This window comes from Elephas maximus, chromosome 5, assembly GCF_024166365.1.
Source record: "Elephas maximus indicus isolate mEleMax1 chromosome 5, mEleMax1 primary haplotype, whole genome shotgun sequence".
NCBI lineage: Eukaryota > Metazoa > Chordata > Mammalia > Proboscidea > Elephantidae > Elephas > Elephas maximus.
Window position 1 is genome coordinate 79,358,808 of NC_064823.1, and position 22,771 is coordinate 79,381,578.

Here is a 22,771-nt window from a genome sequence, read left to right on the forward strand (position 1 = left end):
GTTGAGATCAGTAGGACGAGACTCTTATTTTCAATGTCTGGGGGTGACACTGAATTTTCTTTCTTTGTTGTTGGGATAGAGCATTATCATTATTTTATACTTTAAAGGTATATTATTTAGATCAACCTTACCATGTTCTGTTGTTTGGTGTTGCTGCTTTTGTAATTCTGAAGTCTTTGTTAGGAGCCAAGAAGTCTTTACTGATTCTCAACTACCCTACGGACCCTACATACAATGCAACAAAATGCTGCCCAACCCTGCACCATCCTCACAGTCATTGCTATGTGTGAGACCATTGCCACAGCAACTGTGTCAGTCAAGCTTTATTGAGGGTCTTCCTCTTTTTCACTGACCCTCTACTTTACCAAGCATGATGTCCTTCTTCAGGGACTGGTCTCTCCTAATATGTCCAGAGTAAGTGAGACGAAGTTTCGCTATCCTCACTTCTAAGGAGCATTCTGACTGTACTTCTAAGACAGAGTTGTTTGTTCTTCTGGCATTCCATGGTATTTTCAGTATTCTTTGCCAGCATCGTAACTCAAAGGCATCAGTTCTTCATCTTCTTGATTGATTGTCTAGCTTTCACATGCATATGAGGCGATTGAAAATACCGTGGATTCGGTCAGGTGCACCTGAGTCCTCAAAGTGATACTTTGCTTTTTAAAGACTTTAAAGAGGTCTTTTGCAGCATATTTGCCCAGTGTAATACACCATTTGATTTTTTTGACTGCTGCTTCCATCAGTGTTGACTGTGGGTCCAAGTAAGATGAAATCCTTGACGACGGCAATATTTTCTCCATTTAGCATGATTTTACCTGTTAGTCTAGTTGTGAGGATTTTTATTTTCCTTATGTTGAGGTGTAATCCACACTGAGGGCTGTAGTCTGTGATCTTCATCAGTAAGTGCTTCAAGTCCTTTTCACTTTCAGCAATCAAGGTTGTTTCATCTGTATAGCGCAGGTTATTAATGAGTCTTCCTCCAATCCTGACGCCTCATTCTTCATATAGTCCAGTTTCTCAAATTTGCTTAGCATGCAGATTGAATAAGTATGGTGAAAGGATGAAACCCTGACACACAGCTTTCCTGATTTTAAACCATGCATTATCCCCTTGTTCTGTTTGAATGACAGGTTTCTCATCAGCACAATTAAGTGTTCTGAAATTTCCATTCCTTGCAATGTTATCCGTGATTTATCATGATCTACACAGTAAGATGCCTTTGCATAGTCAGTAAAACACAGGTAAACACCTTTCTGGTATTCTCTCCTTTCAGCCAGAATCCATCTGGTATCAGCAATGATATCTCTTGTTCCACTGATATCCATCAATCATTTAATATAACAAATCAGGGCCTTAATCCATAAAGTACAAATCATCAAGTAAATAACAAAGGCTTAATTATTAATTTGTGCTCATGCTTCTTGTGAAAATAATACAATTTTCTTTGACTAGCTGCACTAGCATTGAACTTAGTACATTAAATGAATCTAAATTGTATGTATAAAAAACAAAAACAAAAATAACCCATTGCCGTCAAGTTGATTCTGACTCACAGAGACCCTATAGGACAGAGTAGAACTGCCCCATAGAGTGGATTTGAACTGCTGACCTTTTGGCTAGCAGCCATAGCTCTTAAGCACTATGCCACCAGGGTTTAAAATATGGTAAGTGTTTTTAATAATATCTAATAAATGAAAATACAGAACCTTATGTGAGGACCCACTGTGCACCATTATTGTACCCAGTCCTAAAGAGGAGTATGAAAGAAGCCAAAGAAACCCCTGTGAAGCTTATTGGTGGGTCAAGGGCTTTTTGAAAGAAGGGTTGAATTGTTTTTTCCGTGTGACGTTATTGAGATATAATTTATATAAGAACTAAACCCTAGCTGTCCAGTTGACCCTGACTCATGGCAACCCCATGTGTTTCAGAGTAGAACTGCACTCCATAGGGAGTTCAAATCCACCAGCTGCTCCATGGTAGGGAAGACCTGACTATCTGCTCCCATAAATATTACAGCCTGTAAAACCTTATGGTGAAATTCTACTCTGACGTATAAGGTCGCTCGCTAGGAGTTGGAATCAACTTGGCAGCTCACAACAACAATTTTACAAAAGTAGATCGCCAGACTTTTTTTTCATGGTGCTGGCTTTTAGAGGTCATCCCTGAGCCCCCATCCTCTAGTTCTAGGCAATTACTTACCTACTTTTTGTTTACAGACTTGCCTATTTTGGGCATTTCTTATAAATGGAATTGTATAATATGTGATTTTTGGTTATTGGCTCCTTTCATTTGCATAGTATTTTCAAGGTTCATCATGTTGTAGCATGTAACAGTACTTCATTCTTTTTGTGGCTGAATAATGTTTCATTGTATGGCTAGACCACATTTTGTTTATCCATTCATCAGCTGATGAACATTTGTGTTGTTTGCTTGTTTTCTCTCTTAAGAATAATGCTGCTATGAACTAGGGTGTATGCCTAGGAGTAGAATTGCTGGATTATATGGTAACTCTATATTCAACATTTTGAGGAATTTTGAGACTGTTTTCCAAAGTGACTGTACCATTTTACATTCCCACCAGCAGTACATGAGGGCTCCAATTTCTCTGCAACTTTGCTAACACGTTATTATCTGTGTTTTTGATCATAGCCATCCTGCTATATGAAGTAGCATCTCCTTGTGTTTTTGATTTACATTTTTATGATATTGCGCATCTTTCATGTCTTCTGGCCATTTGTATATATTCTATGGGGAGATGTATAGTCAGATCATTTGCCCATTTTTCGAGCTATTTTTTAAAGTATTGAGTTGTAAGAATTCTTTATGTATTTATTTTAGATACAATTCCCTTATCACATGTGTGACTTGCAAATACTTTCTCCCATTCTGTGAGTTGTTTTTTTACTTTCCTGATATTATCTTTTGAAGCATAAAGATTTTTAACTTGATGAAGTCCAACTTGTGTTTTTGGTGTCATATCTAAGAAACCATTGCCTAATCTAAGATCATGAAGATTTATTCTTATGTTTTGTTCTAAGTTTTATAGCTTTAGCTTTTTCATTTAGGTCTTTGATCCATTTTGAGTTAATTTCTCTATGTGGTCTGATATAATGCTCCAGCTTCATTTCTTTGCATGTGGGTGTTCAGTGTCCCAGCACCATTTGTTGAAAGACTAATACTTTCTCCACTGAATTGTCTCGGCTCCCTTGTCTAAAATCAGTTGACCTTAATGCGAGGTTGTATTTCTGGACTCTCAATTCTATTCCATTGACCTATATGTCTGTTCTTATGCCAGTACCATGACCATGTAGTCTTGAGTATGGTGGCTTTGTGATTGAGGAGCATGAGTCCTCCAATTTTGGTCTGTCTTTTCAAGATTATTTTGGCTATTCTGGCTCCCTTGTATTACCATATGAATTTTAAGATCGGTTGTCGATTTCTACAAAGAAGTCAGAAAGGATTTCTATAGGGATTGTATTGAACCAGTAGATCAATTTGAGGAGTATTCCCATCTTTAACAACATTAAGTCTTCTGACTCATGAAAACGAGATGTCTTTCCATTTATTTAGATCTTTAATTTCTTTCAACACTGTTTCGGTTTTCAGAGTATAAGTTTTGCATTTATTCCTAAGTATTTTATTCTTTTAGATGTTATTTTAAATAGGATTGTTTTCTTAATTTTATTTTTGGATTATTCATAGCCAGTTTATATAAATACAATTGATTTTTTTAAATACTGATCTTATATACTGCAACCGTGTCGTTCTAAGAGTTTTTTTGTAGATTCTTTAGGGTTCTCGATATACAAGATCATTCATTTTCTTGCCTAATTTTCCTGGCTAGAACCTGTAATCTAATGTTGAAAAGAAGTGGTGAGAGTAGACATCTTGTCTTTTTCCTGATCTTAGGTGGAAAGCACTTAGTCTGTCACCTTTATGGTTTAGAATCTTTTTACATCTCCCCATATTGCTTAAATAGATTCCCTAAATGAGTAACAGATCAGAGTTATATAGTAACAGTTACAAATACTGCTAAAAGAATGGAAATAAATTTAAGATATACTAAGTCCATTGTCTTTATATAGAGACTTTGGATTTCTGCTGTAAGTCCATTTCTTTCTGATGATAATGTTTATATTAAGCAAAACAAAACAAAAAACTACCTACAGGGTGTGTTCTATACTAGGTTCATATTTAGCGCAATCTTCTGCAACATATACATATAAATTTATGAAACAATATAATGTGAATTATATACACAGAGTGGTAACCTTGAAACACTACAGGAATTTGAATCACCAAAAGTGTATCTCCCCCTACTAATAGATATTTATTAAGCTCCTACTGGCTGTAACCAAAAAAATACAAACCAGTTGCCCTCGAGTTGATTCTGACTCATGGCCACCACATGTGTTCCAGAGTAGAGCTGCACTGCATAGGGTTTTCAAGGCTGTGACTTTCTGGAAGTAGATTACTAGGCCTTTCTTCTGAGGCACCTCTGGGTGGGTTGCAACCACCACCAACCTTTAAATGGGTTCAGACTGCCAACCTGTAGTAGTTGAGCACTTAAACCATTTGCAAAATTATTCAGTATATTGTATTCAGAGTTCTAGGGGATAAAAACTTTAAAATATAGCTGTCCTGCCCCTGGTGGCGCAGTGGTTAAGCATTTGGCTGCTAACCAAAAGGAGCGGTTCCAATCAACTAGCTGCTCCTCGGAAACCCTATAGGGCGGTTCTGCTCTGTTCTATAGGATCACTATGAGTCGGAATCGACTCAATGGCAACGGGCTTGATTTTTTTTGTTGGGGGGGGTTACCAGGGAATGGAGGAATCCTTGCATGGTGCAGATAGTTAACTTGTGCAGCTGCTAACCAAAAGGATGGCAATTTGAGTTTACTCAGAGGTACCTTGGAAGAAAGGCCTGGCAGTCTATGTCTGAAAAATCAGCCATTGAAAACCCTGTGGAGCACAGTTCTACTATAACACACATGGGATCACTATGACTTGGAATTGATTCGAAACAGCTGCCTTTAAAAAAAAAAAAAAAAAAAAAACAGGGAATGGGGCTAATATTTATTGCACTACCGAGTGCCAAAACCAAAAAACAAACAAATAAACCCCTTGCTGTCAGGTCGATCTTGACTCATACTGAGTGCGAAGAACTGTGAAAAGTCCAGCCTTTTTTTAAGTAAGTAATCTAAATTAGCCTCCAAGAAATCCTGTGAGATAGGCAGTATTATTTTTGTTCTGTAATAGCTGGTTAAGAATGTGAGCCTTGGCTTCACTTTGTAGCTTTTGGGAAACTTATTTAATCCATGCTTCAGTTTCCTCAGCTGGAATAAACCAAAAACCAAACCCACATTGCTGCTGATTCTGACTCATAGCAACTCCATAGGGCAGAGTAGAACTGCCCCACAGGGTTTCCAAGGAGCAGCTGGTGGGTTCGAGCTGCTGACCTTTAGGTTAGCAGCTGATCTTGTAACCACTGCACCACCAGGCTTCCTCAGCTGGACTAGGGAGATAACCGTAGTCCTTACCTCATTAGGTTGTTGCGAGGATTAAATGATGTAACACATGTACAGCTCTTAGAATAGTACCTGGCACATCCATAGTTAAACCAAACCAAAACTCCATATTAGCTACCCTGGTGGCACGGTGGTTAAGAGGTTGGCTGCTAACCAAAATTGTTGGCTGTTCGAATCCACCAGCTGCTCCTTAGAAACCCTGTGGGTAGTTCTCCTCTGTCCTGTAGGGTGGCTATGAGTCAGAATTGACTCGACAGCAATGGGTGTTTTTTTTTTTTTTTTGGTTATTGTTTCTTATCATTAGGAAACATAAGTTAAATAACTTGCCCAAGATTACAAAACTTAAATATTGGTAAAACCAATATTTAAAGCTAGGTCTATTTGATTCCAGAACACTTACTCTATTTATAAAACATTTAAACCTGCACAAATAGCAAACAATTGAAGGCAGAATATGCTAAGTGAGAAAAGAACATTAAGTGCTATAAAGTACAGAGTACATGTAACCTACAAAGGTGAATAAGAGAGGAAGTGGAAGTTAATCTTGCCTTTTAAAGAGGAGGAAAAGTTAATGGATTACTGTAACATTTTCCTTGCTAATCCCCCAACTTCTATTCTTGCTCATTTGTTTCTGTGTATACGTTGTTCCTTTATGCTCCAGAAAAATCCTTCTAAAATCCGTTCAACTTTCCTTAAATTCCCTATTTAAAATTTTTTGATAATACTAATAGTTAATTATTGTTTGCCTTCTATACACTAGGGCAGGAATCAGCAAGCATTTTCTGTAAAGGGCCAGATAGTGTATCAGACAGTAATTATTTTGGCTCTGTGGGCCACTTAAGTTCTCTGTTGCATATTCTTCTCCTCCTCCTTCTGTTTTTTTGACAGACCTTTAAAAATGTAAAAACTTGTTCTTTGCTGGCCGATCAGGCTGTAGTTTTCTGACCTCTGTGCTAGGAGATTTACATGAATTATATCATTTCTTATTATTACAATGCTGGCAAACATTATATCTCATTTCTCTTTTTACAGTCCTGGCAAAATTGATATTACCAATCCCTGTTTTATAGTTGGAAGCCCTGGTGGCACAGTGGTTAAGAGCTCAGCTGCTAACCAAAAGCTCTGCAATTCGAAACTGAAACTTACAAGGGTAAATTTGATGAAGGTCGCATACATAGCAAGTAAATGACAGAGCTAGAATTCAAATTTAGGTTATTGGAATTCCTAAACCTGTGTACTTTTCAGGATATTCTGATGCTTCCTATTGCTTTTGGAATAAAATGCAGATTTTATAGCAGTATCCACTATATATAAGGTCCATTATGATCTTGTCCTTGCTTATCTTTCCAGTTTTATCGTTTATTACACTTCTGTCTCAGAACATATTCCCTAGCGTATCAATACTGAGTGACTTATAGCCTGGTCTATGGTTTATATGTGCCTGCAATACTTCATGACCTCACTGACTTCTTTAATAATTCACCTGAGATGCTCCCTATGCGGGGAAACTTTACCTGACACCTCCAGTGTTTGTTTTATGTTCTTTCTCTGTGTTCCCTTAGCATCCTGTGCATTGCACTTCTACAGGAGCTTTCACATTGTCTTGTATTTAACTAGTTTATGTCTGCTTTTGCACAACTATGAGACTTTTAAAAAAATTTTTATTGTTCTTTAAGTGAAAGTTTACAAATCGAGTCAGTCTCTTATACAAAAATTTATATACACCTTGCTATATACTCCTAATTGCTCTCTCTGTAATGACGCAGCATACTCCTTCCCTCCACTCTCTATTTTTGTGTCCATTTGGCCAGCTTCTGACTCCCTCTGCCCTCTCATCTCCCCTCCAGATGGGAGATGCCAACATAGTCTTATGTGTCTACTTGATCCAAGAAGCTCAGTCTTCACCAGTATCATTTTCTATCCCATAGTGCAGTCGAATCCCTGTCTGAAGAGTTGGCCTTGGGAATGGTTTCTGTCTTGGACTAACAGAAGGTCTAGGGACCATGGCCTCCGGGGTCCTTTTAATCTCAGTCACACCATTAAGTCTGGTCTTTTTACAAGAATTTGGGGTCTGTATCCCACTGTTCTCCTGGTCCCTCAGGGATTCTCTGTTGTGTTCCCTGTCAGGGCAGTCATCCGTTGTAGCCAGGCACCATCTAGTTCTTCTGGTCTCAGGCTGATGTAGTCTCTGGTTTATGTGGTCCTCTGTCTCCTGGGGTCATAATTACCTTGTGTCTTTGGTGTTCTTCATTCTCCTTTGCTCCAGGTGGGTTGAGACCCATTGATGCATCTTAGATGGCTGCTTGCTAGCATTTAAGACCACAGATGCTGCTCTCCAAAGTCGGATGCATAATGTTTTCTTAATAGATTTTATTATGCCCATTGACTTAGATGTCCCCTGAAACTGTGGTCCCCAAACCCCCACCCCTGCTACGCTGGCCTTTGAAGCATTCAGTTTATTCAGGAAACGTCTTTTAGTTTAGTCCAGTTGTGCTGACATCACCTGTATTGTGTTGTCTTTCTCTTCACCTAAAATAATTCTTATCTACTATCTAATTAGTGAAAACCTCTCTCCCTCCCGCCCTGCTCTCGTAACCATCAAGGAATATTTTCTTCTCTGCTCAAACTGTTTCTCCAGTAATTATAATAGTGGTCTTATACAATATTTAGGAAACCTTGGTGGTGTAGCGGTTAAGTGCTACGGCTGCTAACCAAAGGGTTGGCAGTTTGAATCCGCCAGGCGCTCCTTGGAACTCTATGGGGCAGTTCTACTCTGTCCTATAGGGTCGCTATGAGTCGGAATTGACTCGATGGCACTGGGTTTGGTTTTTATACAATATTTATCCTTTTGCAGCTGACTAATTTCACTCAGCATAATGCCTTCCAGATTCCTCCGTGTTATGAAATGTTTCACGGATTCATCATTGTTCTTTATTGATGTGTAGTATTCCGTTGTGTGAATATACCATAATTTCTTTATCCATTCATCTGTTGGTGGGCACCTTGGTTGGTTTCATCTTTTTGCTATTGTAAACAGTGCTGCAGTGAACATGGGTGTGCATATATCTGTTCGTGTAAAGGCTCTTAATTCTCTAGGATATATTGCAAGGAGTGGGATTGCTGGATCCTATGGTAGTTCTATTTCTAGTTTTTTAAGGAAGCGCCAAATCTATTTCCAAAGTGGTTGGGAAATTTTATATTCGCACCAGCAGTATATAAATGTTCCAGTCTCTCCACAGCCTCTCCAACATTTATTATTTTACGTTTTTTTGATTAATGCCAGCATTGTTGGAGTGAGATGGAATCACATTGTAGTTTTTATTTGCATTTCTCTAATGGCTCATGACCGTGAGCATCTCCTCATGTATCTGTTAGCTACCTAAATGTCTTCTTCGGTGAAGTGCCTGTTCATATCCCTTGCCCATTTTTTAATTGTGTTATTTGTCTTTTTGTAGTTGAGTTTTTACAGTATCATGTATATTTTAGAGATCAGACACTGATCGGAAATGTCATAGCTAAAAACTTCTTCCCAACCTGTAGGTAATCTTTTTAATCTTTTAGTGAAGTCTTTGGGTGTTTGATTTTTGGGAGCTCCCAATTATCGAGTTTCTCTTCTGCATTGCTAGTAATGTTTTGTATGCTGTTAATGACTTCTATTAGGACTTCTAATGTTGTCCCTATTTTTTCTTCCATGATCTTTATCGTTTTAGATTTCATATTTATGTCTTTGATCCATTTTGAGTTAGTTTTTATGCATGGAGTGAGGTATGGGTCTGGTTTCATGTTTTTGCAGATGGATATCCAGTTAATGCAAGCGCCATTTGTTAAAGAGACTGTCTTTTCGCCATTTAACTGACTTTAGGGTTTTGTCAAATATCAGCTGCTTATGTGTGGATGAATTCTTGTCTGGATTCTCAATTCTGTTGCATTGGTCCATGTATCTGTTGTTGTACCAGTACCAGGCTGTTTTGACTACTGTGGCGTTATAATATGTTCTAAAATCAGGTAGTGTGAGGCCTCCCACTTTGTTCTTCTTTTTCAGTAATGCCTTATTTATCCGGGGCCTTTTTCCCTTCTATATGAACTTGGTGATTTGTTTCTCCATTTTATTAAAAAATGTTTTTGGAATTTGAATTGGAATTGCACTGTATCTATAGATGGCTTTTGGTAGGATAGACATTTTTACAATGTTAAGTCTTCCTATCTATGAGCAAGGTATGTTTTTCAACTTACGTAGGTCACTTTTGGTTTCTTGCAGTAATGTATTGTAGTTTTCTTTGTATAAGTTTTTTACATCTCTGGTAAGACTCCTAAGTATTTTGTCTTCTTGGAGGCTACTGTAAATGGCATTGATTTGGCGATTTCCTCTTTGATGTTCTTTTTGTTGGTGTAGAGGAATCTAACTGATTTTTGTATGTTTATCTTGTATCGTGATACTCTGCTGAACTCTTCTATTAGTTTCAGTAGTTTTCTTGAGGATTCTTTTGGCTTTTCTGTGTATAAGATCATGTCATCTGCAAATAGAGATAATTTTACTTCTTCTTTGCCAATCTAGATGCTCTTTATTTCTTTATCCAGCCTAATTGCTCTAGCTAGGACCTCCAGCACAATGTTGGATAAGGGTGGTGATAATGGGCATCCTTGTCTGGTTCCTGATCTCAAGGGGAATGCTTTCAGACTCTCTCTATTTAGAATGATATTGGCTGTTGGCTTTGTATAAATGTCCTTTATTATGTTGAGGAATTTTCCTTCAATTCCTATTCTGCTGAGAGTTTTTACCGTGAATGGGTGTCAAACTTTGTCAAATGCCTTTTCTGCATCAATTGATAAAATCATGTGGTACTTGTCTTTTGTTTTCTTTATGCGATGGATTACATTAATTGTTTTTCTAATGTTGAGCCATCCGTGCATACCTGGTAGGAATCCCACTTGGTCATGGTGAATTATTTTTTTGATATGTTGTTGAATTCTGTTGGCCAGCATTTTGTTGAGAATTTTTGCATCTAAGTTCATGAGGGATATAGGTCTGTAATTTTCTTGTGGTGTCTTTACCTAGTTTTGGTATCAGGGATATGCTAGCTTCATAGAGTGAGTTTGGGAGTATTCTGTCCTTTTGTATGCTCTGAAATACCTTTAGTAGTAGTGGTGTCAACTCTTCTCTGAAAGTTTGGTAGAATTCTGCAGTGAAGCCATCCAGGCCAGGGCTTTTTTTGGTTGGGAGTTTTTTTCATTACCTTTTCAATCTCTTCTTTTGTTATGGGTCTATTTAGTTGTTCTACCTCTGTTTGTGTTAGTTTAGGTATGTAGTATGTTTCTAGGAACCCGTCCATTTCTTCTAGGTTTTCAAATTTGTTAGAGTGCATTTTTTCGTAGTAATCTGATACAATTCTTTTAATTTCAGTTGGGTCTGTTGTAATATCCCCCATCTCATGTATTACTGGGGTTTTTTGCTTCCTCACTTGTTTTTCTTTTGTCACTTTGGGCAGTGGTTTTTCAATTTTGTTAATTTTTTCAAAGAACCAGCCTTGGTCTTGTTAACTCCTTCAATTGTTTTCCTGTTTTCTATTTTCATTTAATTCTGCTCTAATTTTTATTACATGCTTTCTTCTGGTGCCTGAGGGTTTCTTTTGTTGCTCTCTTTCTATTTGTTCAAGTTGTAGGGGTAATACTTTGATTTTGGCCCTTCTTTTTGTATGTTTGCATTTACTGATATAAATTGATCTCTGAGCACTGCTTTTGCTGGGCCAAAGGTTCTGATAGGAAGTGTTTTCATTCTCCTTGGATTCTATGAATTTCTTTATTCCATCTTTAATGTCTTCTATGACCCAGTTGCTTTTGGGCCAGGGTATTGTTCAGCTTCCAAGTGTTTGATTTCTTTTCCCTGCTTTTTCTGTTACTGATTTTTACTTTTATGGCTTTATGGTCAGAGAAGATGCTTTATAATATTTCAGTGTTTTGGATTCTGCTAAGGCTTTCACCTCATATGTGGTCTATTGTAGAGAATGTTCCATGTGTACTGAAAAAGAAAGTATACTTGGTTGCTGTTGGGTGGAGTGTTCTGTATATGTCTATGAGATCAAGTTGCTTAATTGTAGCATTTAGATCTTCTATGTCTTTATTGAGCTTTTTTCTGGTTGTCCTGTCCTTCACCAAAAGTGTTGTGTTGAAGTCTCCTACTATAATTGTGGAGCTGTCTTACTTTTCATTGCTGTTAGAGTTTGTTCTGTGTATCTTCCAGCCCTGTTACTGGGTGCATAAATATTAATAAGGTTGTATCCTCCTGGTATATTGTCCCTTTAACTATTGTATAGTGTCCTTCCTTGTTCTTTGTGGTAGGTTTAACTTTAAAGACTATTTTGTTGGAAATTAATACTGCCATTCCTGCTCTTTTTTGACTGTTGTTTGCTTGATATATTTTTTTCCATCCTTTGAGTTTTAGTTTGTTTGTGTCTCTAAGTCTAAGGTATGTCTCTTGTAGGAGCATATAGACGGATCTTGTTTTTTAATCCATTCTGCCACTCTCTGTCTCTTTATTGATGCATTGAGTCCACAGCGTAATTATAGATAGGTATGAGTTTAGTGCTGTCATTTTGATATCTTTTTTTGTGTGTCATTGACAGTTTCTTTTTCGCACTTAATTTTTTGTGTTGAGTACTTTATATATTGTCTTTTTCTCATATTCGTTATTGTTGATTTTGTTTCTGTGGAGTCTCCATTTTCTTCTTGTGTTTTATTTTGGTGAGTAGGATAGTTAGTCTCCTTTGTGGTTACCTTAATATTTACCCCTATTTTTCTAAGTTTAAACCTAACTTTTATTTCTTTATATTGCCAAGTCTTCCTCCCCATATGAAGGACCTATGACTACATTTTTTAGTCCCTCTTTATTGTTTTAATGTCTTCTTTTACATAATAACATACTCCCTTTAGTATTTCTTGTAGTTTTGGTTTGGTTTTCACAAATTCCCTAAATTTGTGTTTATCTGGAAATGTTCTAATTTCACCTTCATACTTGAGAGACAGTTTTGCTGGATATAGGATTCTTGGCTGGCAGTTTTTTCCTTCAATACTTTATATAAGTCATCCCATTGCCTTCTTGCCTGCAAGGTTTCTGCCAAGTAGTCCGAGCTTATTCTTATTGGCTCTCCCTTGTAGGTGACTTTTCTTTTATCCCTTGCTGCTCTTATAATTGTCTCCTTATCTTTGGTTTTGGCAATTTTATTATAATATGTCTTAGTGACTTAGAATCTACTTACGTGGAGTTCCATGAGCATCTTGGATAGATATCTTCTCATCTTTCATGATATCAGCGAAGTTTTCTGCCAACAAATCTTCAACAATTCCCTGTATATTTTCTGTTATCCCTCTCTGTTCTGGTTTTCCAGTCACTCGTAGGTTATTTCTCTTGATAGAGTCCCACATAATTCTTAAGATTTCTTCAAGTTTTTAAAAATTCTTTTATGTGATTTTTCTTCAACTGTATTGGTGCCAGGTGCTTTATCTTCAATCTCACCAATTCTGCCTTCCAATTGCTCAGTTGTGCTCCTCTGACTTTCTATTGAGTTGTCTAATTCTGTAATTTCAGTGTTAATCTTCTGAATTTCTGATTGCTGTCTCTCTATGGGTTCTTTTAGCTTATTAGATTTTTCATTATGTTCTTGAATAAACTTTTTAATTTCTTCAACTACTTTATCTGTGTGTTCCTTTGCTTGTTCTGCGTATTGCCTGATCTCCTTCCTAATTTCACTCCTGATATCTTGAAGAGTTCTGTATATTAATCTTTTGAATTCTGCACCTGGTAATTCCAGGAAGGCACCTTCATCCAGGAGATCTGTTGATTCTTTGTTTTGAGATCTTGTTGAGGCGGTCATGGTTGTTTCTTTATGTGACCTGATATTGACTGTTGTCTCCAAACTGTCTATAAGCTGTTTTAGTTTATTTTATGTTTGCTTATTGTATCCTAGCTTCTTGCTTTGCTTTGTTTTGATATGCCCAAATGGGTTGCTTGAGTGAGCTAGCTTGATTACTTTCACCTTTGAAGCTCTGATGTCCTGTCACCAGATGACTAGAGCTGTTTTCAGGGATATCAGTCTAGGAGTCCATTCACTTTTCTTGTATGAATTCAGCTCAGGTGTCCAGGTAGCTGATCATCAAGTGTGTGGTACAACTCTGTCCTACAGTCTTAGAGGGGCAGGGGTGATTGGTGTAGGTACCGGTGTCTTGTTGCAGCAGGGGGTTATGCTCTGAACAAGGCAGGGGTCTGAGAACCGTCCCCCGAATGTCTGTGAGGAAAGCACGTCCCTGTTCCCTATAGTGTACAGGTGGGTGGATTCTGCAGTTGGATGGTGGTCACCCAATACTTTTCTTTGTAATGACTGAGAGGTATCAGTTACCCTTGGACCCCTGTCACGGGTGGCTGGGTAACCTGAGTGGAGCCACCAGACCATAAGCCCCTGATGTGGGTAGTTGAGGACCCTATTTAATAGGCAAAGTGGTGTCAAATATCAGACACCCACCTGTTTGCTGCACAGCTGAAATGATTGTAGTCTGCGAGCAAGGGCGTATTCTCCTGAAGTAGGCCCACACAGGTCCATGCAGGGGGGAAAGTATTCGAAGTCCATGGACTGTTTATGCCTGGACAGGAGCTGCTTCTGTCGTGAGCTCGCCTGCTTAGTGGAGCTGGCAAATTATTTTTTCCCCCAGCTGTGAATTTATTACTACTCCAAGGCCGGGAGGATGGCTCTGGGTGCTCAACATGGCCTGCCTCAGGCCAGGGAAATCAACAACCACCGAAGCCAGCCTGGGGGCTGGGGGGCAGTGAAATGTATGCATATACTTAGCTTTTGCCGAGAGCGCCATTTTTCTCTGGTTCCGGAGGTCTGAGTAGGCTGTGTGGCTGGCTGCTTCTCCCTGAAGAAACTGCGTCTGAACACTACTACCAGCCCACCGCAGCTGTTCCCGGGAATGGTGCCTGAGGTTATCCCAGCAATTCAAGTCCAGTAAGTCCTCTCCGCTTCTTATCCGTTTTTCCCTGCCCCTGCTGGTCAGTCTATTTTCTAACTTTGTCTCTTTGATATGCAGGGCTCCTATCTTGTTATATATATAATCGTTTCACTTGTTTTTTTGGGGTCTTTGTTGTAAGAGGTGTTGCAGGAAGCGTCTTGGCTCTTCTACCGTCTTGGCTCCACCTCCTCCACCACAGTGAGACTTTTAAAGGCAGGTGTCATATATACTTCACCTTTCTATCTCCAGCTTGATACATAGATAGAAGGGGTTTGGCATATATTGTTGTGTGCTGTTCCGACTCACAGTGATCCTATATGATAGAGTAGAACTGCCTCATAGAATTTCCTAAGCTGTTACATTTATGGGAGCAGATTGCCAGGTCTTTTCTTGCGTAGAGCTGCTGGTGGGTCCCAGTAGCTCGTGGTGATCCTGTATGATAGAGTAGAACTTCCTCATAGAATTTCCTAGGTTCTAATCTTTATGGGAGCAGATTGCCAGGTCTTTTCTCCCACAGAGCTGCTAGTGGATTCCAATATCTGACCTTTTGGTTTAACAGCCAGGTGCTAAACCATTTTACCACCAGTAAAAAAAAACTAGAAAAGGAACTTAATAAATGTATATTAAATGAATGCATGATAAAATGACATTGCATGTGGGGGAAATTATATCAACAAATATGTACTGGCCAAAAGGCATGAATTCACATTCAGGGCTGAGAAGGAAATTGAGTTAGTTTTTGGTTAACTTCTAGGGCTTGAGTGGGAGCAGTGAGGCTGGTACAGCAGATTGGAGTATGATAATGGAAGGGTTTAAATGCTCGGATAAGGAATTTTAATTTTATCTGATATAAGATTGCAGCTCTAGAGCAGCAGCTCTTTTCTTCTTTTTTGTTTTTATGTTCTATAAACTGGAGTTCTCTGATTAATACCCAGATTTTATGTTGTAATATTGTATTAGGTTATGTTTAATGGGACATTCATTAGTTACACAGGTGTTTTGATTAATAGTGACTGCAAATGTGGTTCTAGAATCTCGTAACTATCAGTGGTGCTATTAAAGACATTGGAGCCAATGAACGATTTTGAGCAGATTGATGACAGTCTGGAAATGGTTTTTAAAGATTAGTCTGGTTGAGGCATACAGAATCAGTTGAGGAAATAGGAATGGAAGGAGGGAAACTGTTTTTTTTTTTTTTTTTTGACAGACCAATAATTTTCTTGTTTTACTTTTATTGTACTTTAGATGAAGGTTTATAGGACAAACTAGTTTTTCATAAGACAGTACACACATTGTTCTAAAACATTGGTTAACAACCTCATGACTTGTCAACACTGTCCTTTCTCAACCTTGAGTTCCCTATTACCAGCTTTCCTGTTCCCTCCTGCCTTCCCCAGTCCCTGCCCCGGGGCTGGTATACCCCTTTAGTCTTGTTTTGTTCCGTGGCCCTGTACAGTCTTTGGCTGAAGGGTGAACCTCAGGAATGACTTCATTACTGAGATGAAAGGGTGTTCAGGGGCCATACTTTCAGGGTTTCTCTAGTCTCTGTCAGGCCAGCAAGCCTGGTCTTTCTTTTTGAGTTAGAATTTTGTTCTGCCTTTCTTTGTCCAGGACCCTCTATTATGACCCCTGTCAGAGAATTTGGTGGTGGTAGCTGAGCACCATCTAGTTGTGCTGGACTCAGTCTGGTGCAGGCTGTGGTAGCTGTGGTCCATTAGTCCTTTGGACTAATCTTTCCATTGTTTCTTTAGGGGCAGGACCAGTGGAGTATCTTAGGTGGCTGCTCACAGGATTTTAAGACCCCAGATGCTACTCATCAAAGTAGTATGTAGAACATTATCTTTATAAACTATGTATGACAATGGAGCTAGATGTTCCCTGAGACCATGGTCCCCACAGCCCTCAGCCCAGTAACTTGGTCCCTCAGGGAGTTTTGATGTGTCTCTGAAGCTTCCATGACCTTAATGGATAGGGTCTTAACTTTTGTTTGGTGCTATGGACCCTTTGGCTGTCTAGAGAAGATTATGGATCCTTTTAAAATAACAAGTTTAAATGAATGAAGGAAAATAAATGGGCTATAAAAGAACCTGTCATTTAAAAAAATATATAATATAAACAAATTTGTGCTATAGTAATGTATGTGGTTCTTTATTAATACATTTAAATAAGATCTAGTAGTGAGTCTTTACCATAATTTTCAAGTAATGATGTGTGTAGATATTTTGAGGTATCTGTAACAACTGTAATGTGATACGAAAATATAATTTCTGTTAGTTACAAAAATCACGGGTATTGCTAATAGCATTATGGTAGGTTACCCAGGTTTTAATTAAGGAAATATTAAGTTTTAGTTAGAGCTTAGCAAAAATAAAGATAGAATGTTTTTCCTATACAAATTCACAGATTTCCTGAGGTCTGTGGACCCCAGGTTAATAATTCTTGCTTGTATTGTCTCTTGGTTTCAATCTATTCTGTGAGTTTTTTTTCATATTAATGTACTTTTCTAAATAGTAATATTTTTTACTGTTTCATGTCTGCTTTTTATAATTATGCTCTTTGTAAAAAAATTCAAATGGTACTGAAGAGCGTAATTTTCTGGCTATCCTACCTCATGGATATTAAAACTATTAGCAGCTTAATATATGTAGTGCCATTATCTGTTTCTTGGCAATATGTAATTATATAACCATATAAAAACACAAATAGAATTATACTCTATATACTGTCCTTTAACTTGCTCTTTTATTTAACAATGTATCATGGCCATTTTTCTATTAATACACATACCCCATGCTCTAAAAAATTTATATCATTTAAAAAATCTGAGATAGACTTCACATAACATAAAATTCACCATCGTAACATGTACACTTCAGTGATTTTTACTATGTTCACTATGTTATGAACCACACCACTATCTTGTTCCAGAATATTTCCATCACTCCATTCCACATACCCCCATTCCATGGCAACCACTTATCTGCTTTCTGTCTCTATAGATTTGACTATCCCGGACATTTCATATAAATGGAATCATATAATATGTGGCCTTTTGTGTCTGGCTTTATAGTGTTCTCAAGGTTTTATCCATCTTGTAACGTGTAACAGTATGTCATTTTATTAATGACTGTATACTATTCTGTTGTATGGATTTGCATTTATTTATCCATCAGTGGATGGACATTTGTGTTTCCACTTTTTTCACCATTATAAATAATGCTGATGTGAACATTGGTGAGGACATATGTTTTCAGTTCTTTTGCGTATATTCCTAGGAGTACAATTCCTGGGTCATATGGTAAATCTGTGTTTAACTTTTTGAGGAACTGCCAAACTTTTCCCCTGTGGCTGCACCAAATTACATTCCCACACCTCATGCTTCTTAATACCTGAATTGTAATCCATTTTATGGATGTACCATAATTTGTTCAATCACATATTGACAATTTCTATTTTTGGCAGTTACCAACACTAACACAGTGAAAAGACATATACACCTTTGCACACCCTGTTAAATGTTTAATTTCTGTAAGTGGAATTGCTGAACAGAAATGATTGCACAATTAAATTTTGATAGCATCTTGTTAGATTGGCGTTCGGAAATGTTGTATATAGTCCTGCCAGTTGTGTTTGTTGTTAGTTGCTGTCATGTCAGCTCCTACTCTCGGTGGCTCCTGTTTTTGGTGACCCTACGTATAACAAGATGAATTGTTACCTGATTCTGTGCCATCTTTAGATTGTTCGTATAATTGAGTCTGTTGTGTCTATTGTGTCAAACCATCGTATGGATGGTCTCCCTTGTTTTCACAGGCCCTCTACTTTACCAAACATAATGTCCTTTTCTAGCAATTGATCTTTTCAAACCATGTGTCCAAAGTAAGTGAGCCAAAGTCTTGCCATCTTCATTCCTAAGGAGAATTCTGGTTACATTTCTTCTAAGACCAATTGGGTTATTCTTCAGGCATTCTGTGGTATATTCAGTTTTTTTCACCAGCATCATAATTCAAAGGCATCAATTCTTCTTCTGTCTTACTTTTTCATTGTCCAGCTTTCTCATGCATGTGAGGTAATTGAAAAGACCATGGCTTAGGGTGGGGAGCACTGTAGTCATCAAAGCAACATCTTTGCTTTTTAAAACGTTTTCCCAAGCTCTTATTTACACTGTTGGTGCAGTGGTTAAGAGCTCGGCAGCTAACTATAAAAGGCCAGTTTGAATCTACCAGCTACTCCTTGAAAACCCTGTGGGGCAGTTCTCCTCTGTCCTATAGGGTCACTATGAGTTGGAATTGATTGGACAGCAATTTTTTTTTAATTTACATTATTATTCTTTACCATTCTGATAATAAAAATACATATGTATGTTGAAATGTACAATTATTTGATTAATGGTGGAGTTACTTTTTTTTTTTTTTTTTTGCCACTGAGTCTATTATTTTGTGATTTGCCTGAATATGACTTTTGCCCCCAATTTTTCTGTTGGGGTATTTATTTTTTTCTTATTGATTTGTCAGAGCTGTTTATATTTTAGAAATATTACCTCGTTGTCCATTATAAATATTGCAGGAACTTTTTGTTTCAGTTTTCTATTTATCTTTTGACTTTGTGACAGCACTTTGCCTTAAAATCATTTAGAATTTTTTGTTTTTGTTTTTTAGTCAGTTATTTTTCTTTGTGATTTTTGCCTTGCTTAAAAAAGTTTTCTACACCCCAACATTATAAGAATGTTATTCTGTGTTTTCTTCTAGGAATGTCTGAGATGAAACTCATAATGCTGTAATATTAGGAACTTGGATTTTCTATTTGGACTACTTGTGTTCAAATTCTAGTGCAGCCACTTAGTAACTGTGAGGTATTGGGTATATCACAACTTCTCTGTACCTCCACTTCCTCATCCGTAAAATGTCAGTTAATAAATTATAGCTTATAATTTTAGTGAAATTAAAGGAAATAATGCATACAAATTTTTTAGCACAGTATCCGGATGCATACTGGGCATTCATTGCATATTTTCTTATCTTTTCCACTCATAAACTCGATCTTCCTTCAGCCAGTTAAAATCCGGTCCAGGAGATAAGGAAGGAAAAGTTTCAAGAAACAGACTGTGGTCCTTAGTTTTAAAAACGAGAGAAGCCATGCAGGTTGTGTACTCGCTGAAAAGTGGCCTGAGAATTGATATAGCAAATAGAAAGTACTAGTTATCTAGAGGAAACCCTGGTGGCGTAGTGGTTAAGAGTTTGGCTGTTAACCAAGAGGTCGGCAGTTAAATCCACCAGGCGTTCCTTGGAGACCCTGTGGGGCAGTTCTACTCCGTCCTTTTATGTTTAATGAGAACGTTTTTAAGTAGAGTGATGAGAGAGGCATCCATATCTTAATAGGGTGAGGACTAAAGCCTTAAAACATACATGAAGGATGATATATGCATATGTAACGTGTATCCATCATTATTTATAGTATCTGTGAGAAATAATTGTAACTTCATCCCTTTTTCTTTCATTGTTAGAATGTTAAATGAAAGGATAGGGATAGCAATACTAACATATATATGTATATACAAGGTACATTTATATCGGCATCCCTGAGTGGCGCGAATGATTAACACGCTAGGCTGCTAACTGAAGGGTTTGAGGTTTTAGTTCACCCAGAGGCACCCCAGAAGAAAGGCTTGTCGGTCTGCTTCTGAAAAATCAGCCACTGAAAACTCTGTGGAGCATAATTCTACTCTGCCATGCATGGTGTTGCTATGAGTCACAACTGGAGAAAAATAAATTTACTGGGTGTATAAATTATACACACAGTTAGATAACCTTTATTATTATTAGTTACAAATTATAGTATTTGTAACACCACTTCACAATTATCAACCTGATCAAGAACTACTGCTGATTTTGAACTTTGTTCTTTTTAGTAGCCGAGTAGCTCTTTTATAGAACTTATACACATTCTTGATTAAATTACAGTGTTGTATGTCTTTTGTGAAAAGCAACTTTAAATACATATCTGAAACAGATGGGGAATAGATAAATGTTTATAATATAGTAATAATTGTTCACATTTTTTTCATTTTCTTTCCTACATGTTAAAGTTTTTGGATGGGGATGAAAACAGTTCTTTCACATAATGGACTTTTGATAAATGTTTATAAATGTTACATTTTTTCTTTTTGTAAAACCAAAATAAGTTTCTTTTTTAATTTGTTAAGAAAAATAAATGTTTATTTAGGTCTTCTTCATGTGGAGAAATAATAGATAAGGATTTTGGGCAACTGGACCTCAGAAAATAACATCGAATCCTATTTTTTGACTCTGGCCTAACAGTTGATTGTTTCTACTGTATTGTATGTATACTATCCTTATTTTGTCAGCTTCAAAATAAGGAGAAGGAAATTTGTACTGGTTAGTTTGAGAGAAAGGTAATGAGTTTGAGTAACAAAACAGGAAATTTGCACCTCTGTGACCTTTGATGAGTTTGGAAGTTGGCATTTTGACTTCAGGGTTGAAATTCAGAAAAGTATTATATTTAGTTTGCTTTGTTGCTTTTGCAGATTATCTGTCTGCTAGGAAAACATAGGAATCCAAGTTAAAGGTTCTGCTACTTTTGTGGGAAGTGATGAACAGTGCTTTTCCTTCTGCTGACAAAATCTGGGTATCTGTATTTTACAGTGGTTGGATTTATTTTGCTTTCACATAGAGCCAAAGTATCCTTTTCCTGAAAGCAAGCTTCACTCAAAGCCTTTGTTCAGTTCCCTTATTTTTTTTTCCTCATAAACAACTATTTTAGGAACTATTTTAAAAGCTGACACCCCTTCCCTTCAAACTTTTTCCGCTCTATACAAAGCATACGTTTTTGGCAGTCCTTTGTATGAATAGAGTGGGGTACTCTCATTAGGCATTTATTCTTGCCAAAGTTAAGGGTAGCTCTTTGTTTAATGCTGTTTTAGATCAACGTGAGTCAGCACTGGCCCTACCTTTCTTTTAAATTCTTTAATAATTAAGATATTGGCACCTTGGAACCCTTTCCTGAATGGAGCTTTTCTTTGTACTTTATTAAGCTTTATCCCAGACAGATTTTTATTACTAAGATTTTTCTGTTTTACAGCACTCTTTTTAATAGACTTGTAGATTTAGAGGTGGCTTTTCCCAATTCCAAAATTTACTGTTCTCAAAATAGTAAAACTAGTTTAAATATCTCTTTATGTTTATATTGCCGTGTACGTCTAATCCAGGAGCAATGTTGTATAATTTGGTTCCTGTCAGAAGTATGGGACAGCTATTATGGTTACTCTCAGACTTTCATATTGGTCAGAATTTTGTGTTCAAGATTTAATTAAAACATTTTTCCCAAAGGAATAGAAGAAAAACCAAGATAATTAAACAAGTCATTAATTATGAAATGATTCGATAGTTAAATCATTAGTTTTCAATACTATTGAGTTTTCTGGTAATTGAAACCAAACAACTTCTTGAATTAGCGTTTAAACTTTCTTGATGCAGCACAACATTCTTACTTTATACAGAGATGGTTTTTTACTTACCTAAGCTAACTCAAGTATTGTATTTGTGAAATACTACTCAATCTGATTTTACACAGCATTACAGATACAGAATCTGAATTTGGAAGGCAGGAAAAGGAAAAAAATGAAGAATTTTGTGTGAAGTGTTAGAATGTTACTTCAGTTTTTTTTCACATTTAATCCTGTTGGATTGAGCCTAATTTTTCGAGTGTATTTATTTGTTACTTTGAGTGATACAAACTCTTACTCTTGATAAGCTTACTTCTTAACAATGTGGTTTATCTAGATGATCTGTGATCCTTTTACAGCTGCACTTCCAACTTCCCCCCGTTTGAGTCTGAACATATTTACTCTTGCCTTTTATTTATAGCAGCAAAGATGTTTTCATTTCTGGTGGTTTGAAAAAACAGACTGTGCTGTGGATTCTTACTTACCATCTTTCAGATTGCAGAGCCAGTTGTCTTAGAAGAATACTTATCTTTAGATTTGCCTGCTATTGATTTGCAATTTTAGAAAAATTCCTTCAATAAATGTTCTGATCTTCTTAATTGTAGACATCCTTTTGAATGGAGTACTCTGGTCTTTTTTTGTTTGTTTTTTTTTTTGTTGTTTTTTTATTCTCCCATTTGATTTTGATAGGTTAACTACAGTGGAAGAGAGAGAAATTCAAAGGGGAATTTGCAGTAATCAGATCAAGTGACCTTGATGATCATTATGTTATGGAGAATACTGGA

At 37.1% G+C, this 22,771-nt stretch overlaps 1 protein-coding gene across 4 annotated transcripts in view; it reads left to right on the forward strand.

Moving 5' to 3' along the window:
* Positions 1–22,771, forward strand: part of CNOT6L (CCR4-NOT transcription complex subunit 6 like) — a 132,670-nt gene that overhangs the window by 4,652 nt on the left and 105,247 nt on the right. Inside the window, exon 1 of one of the 4 annotated variants that reach the window (XM_049885938.1) lies at positions 12,218–14,523. The exons of the other annotated variants lie outside the window; for them this stretch is intronic. Within the exon in view, the coding sequence (XP_049741895.1) occupies positions 14,489–14,523 (35 nt within the window). The 5' untranslated portion in view covers positions 12,218–14,488. Of the gene's footprint in view, positions 1–12,217; positions 14,524–22,771 lie in introns of those variants that run through there. 4 annotated transcript variants of the gene reach the window in all.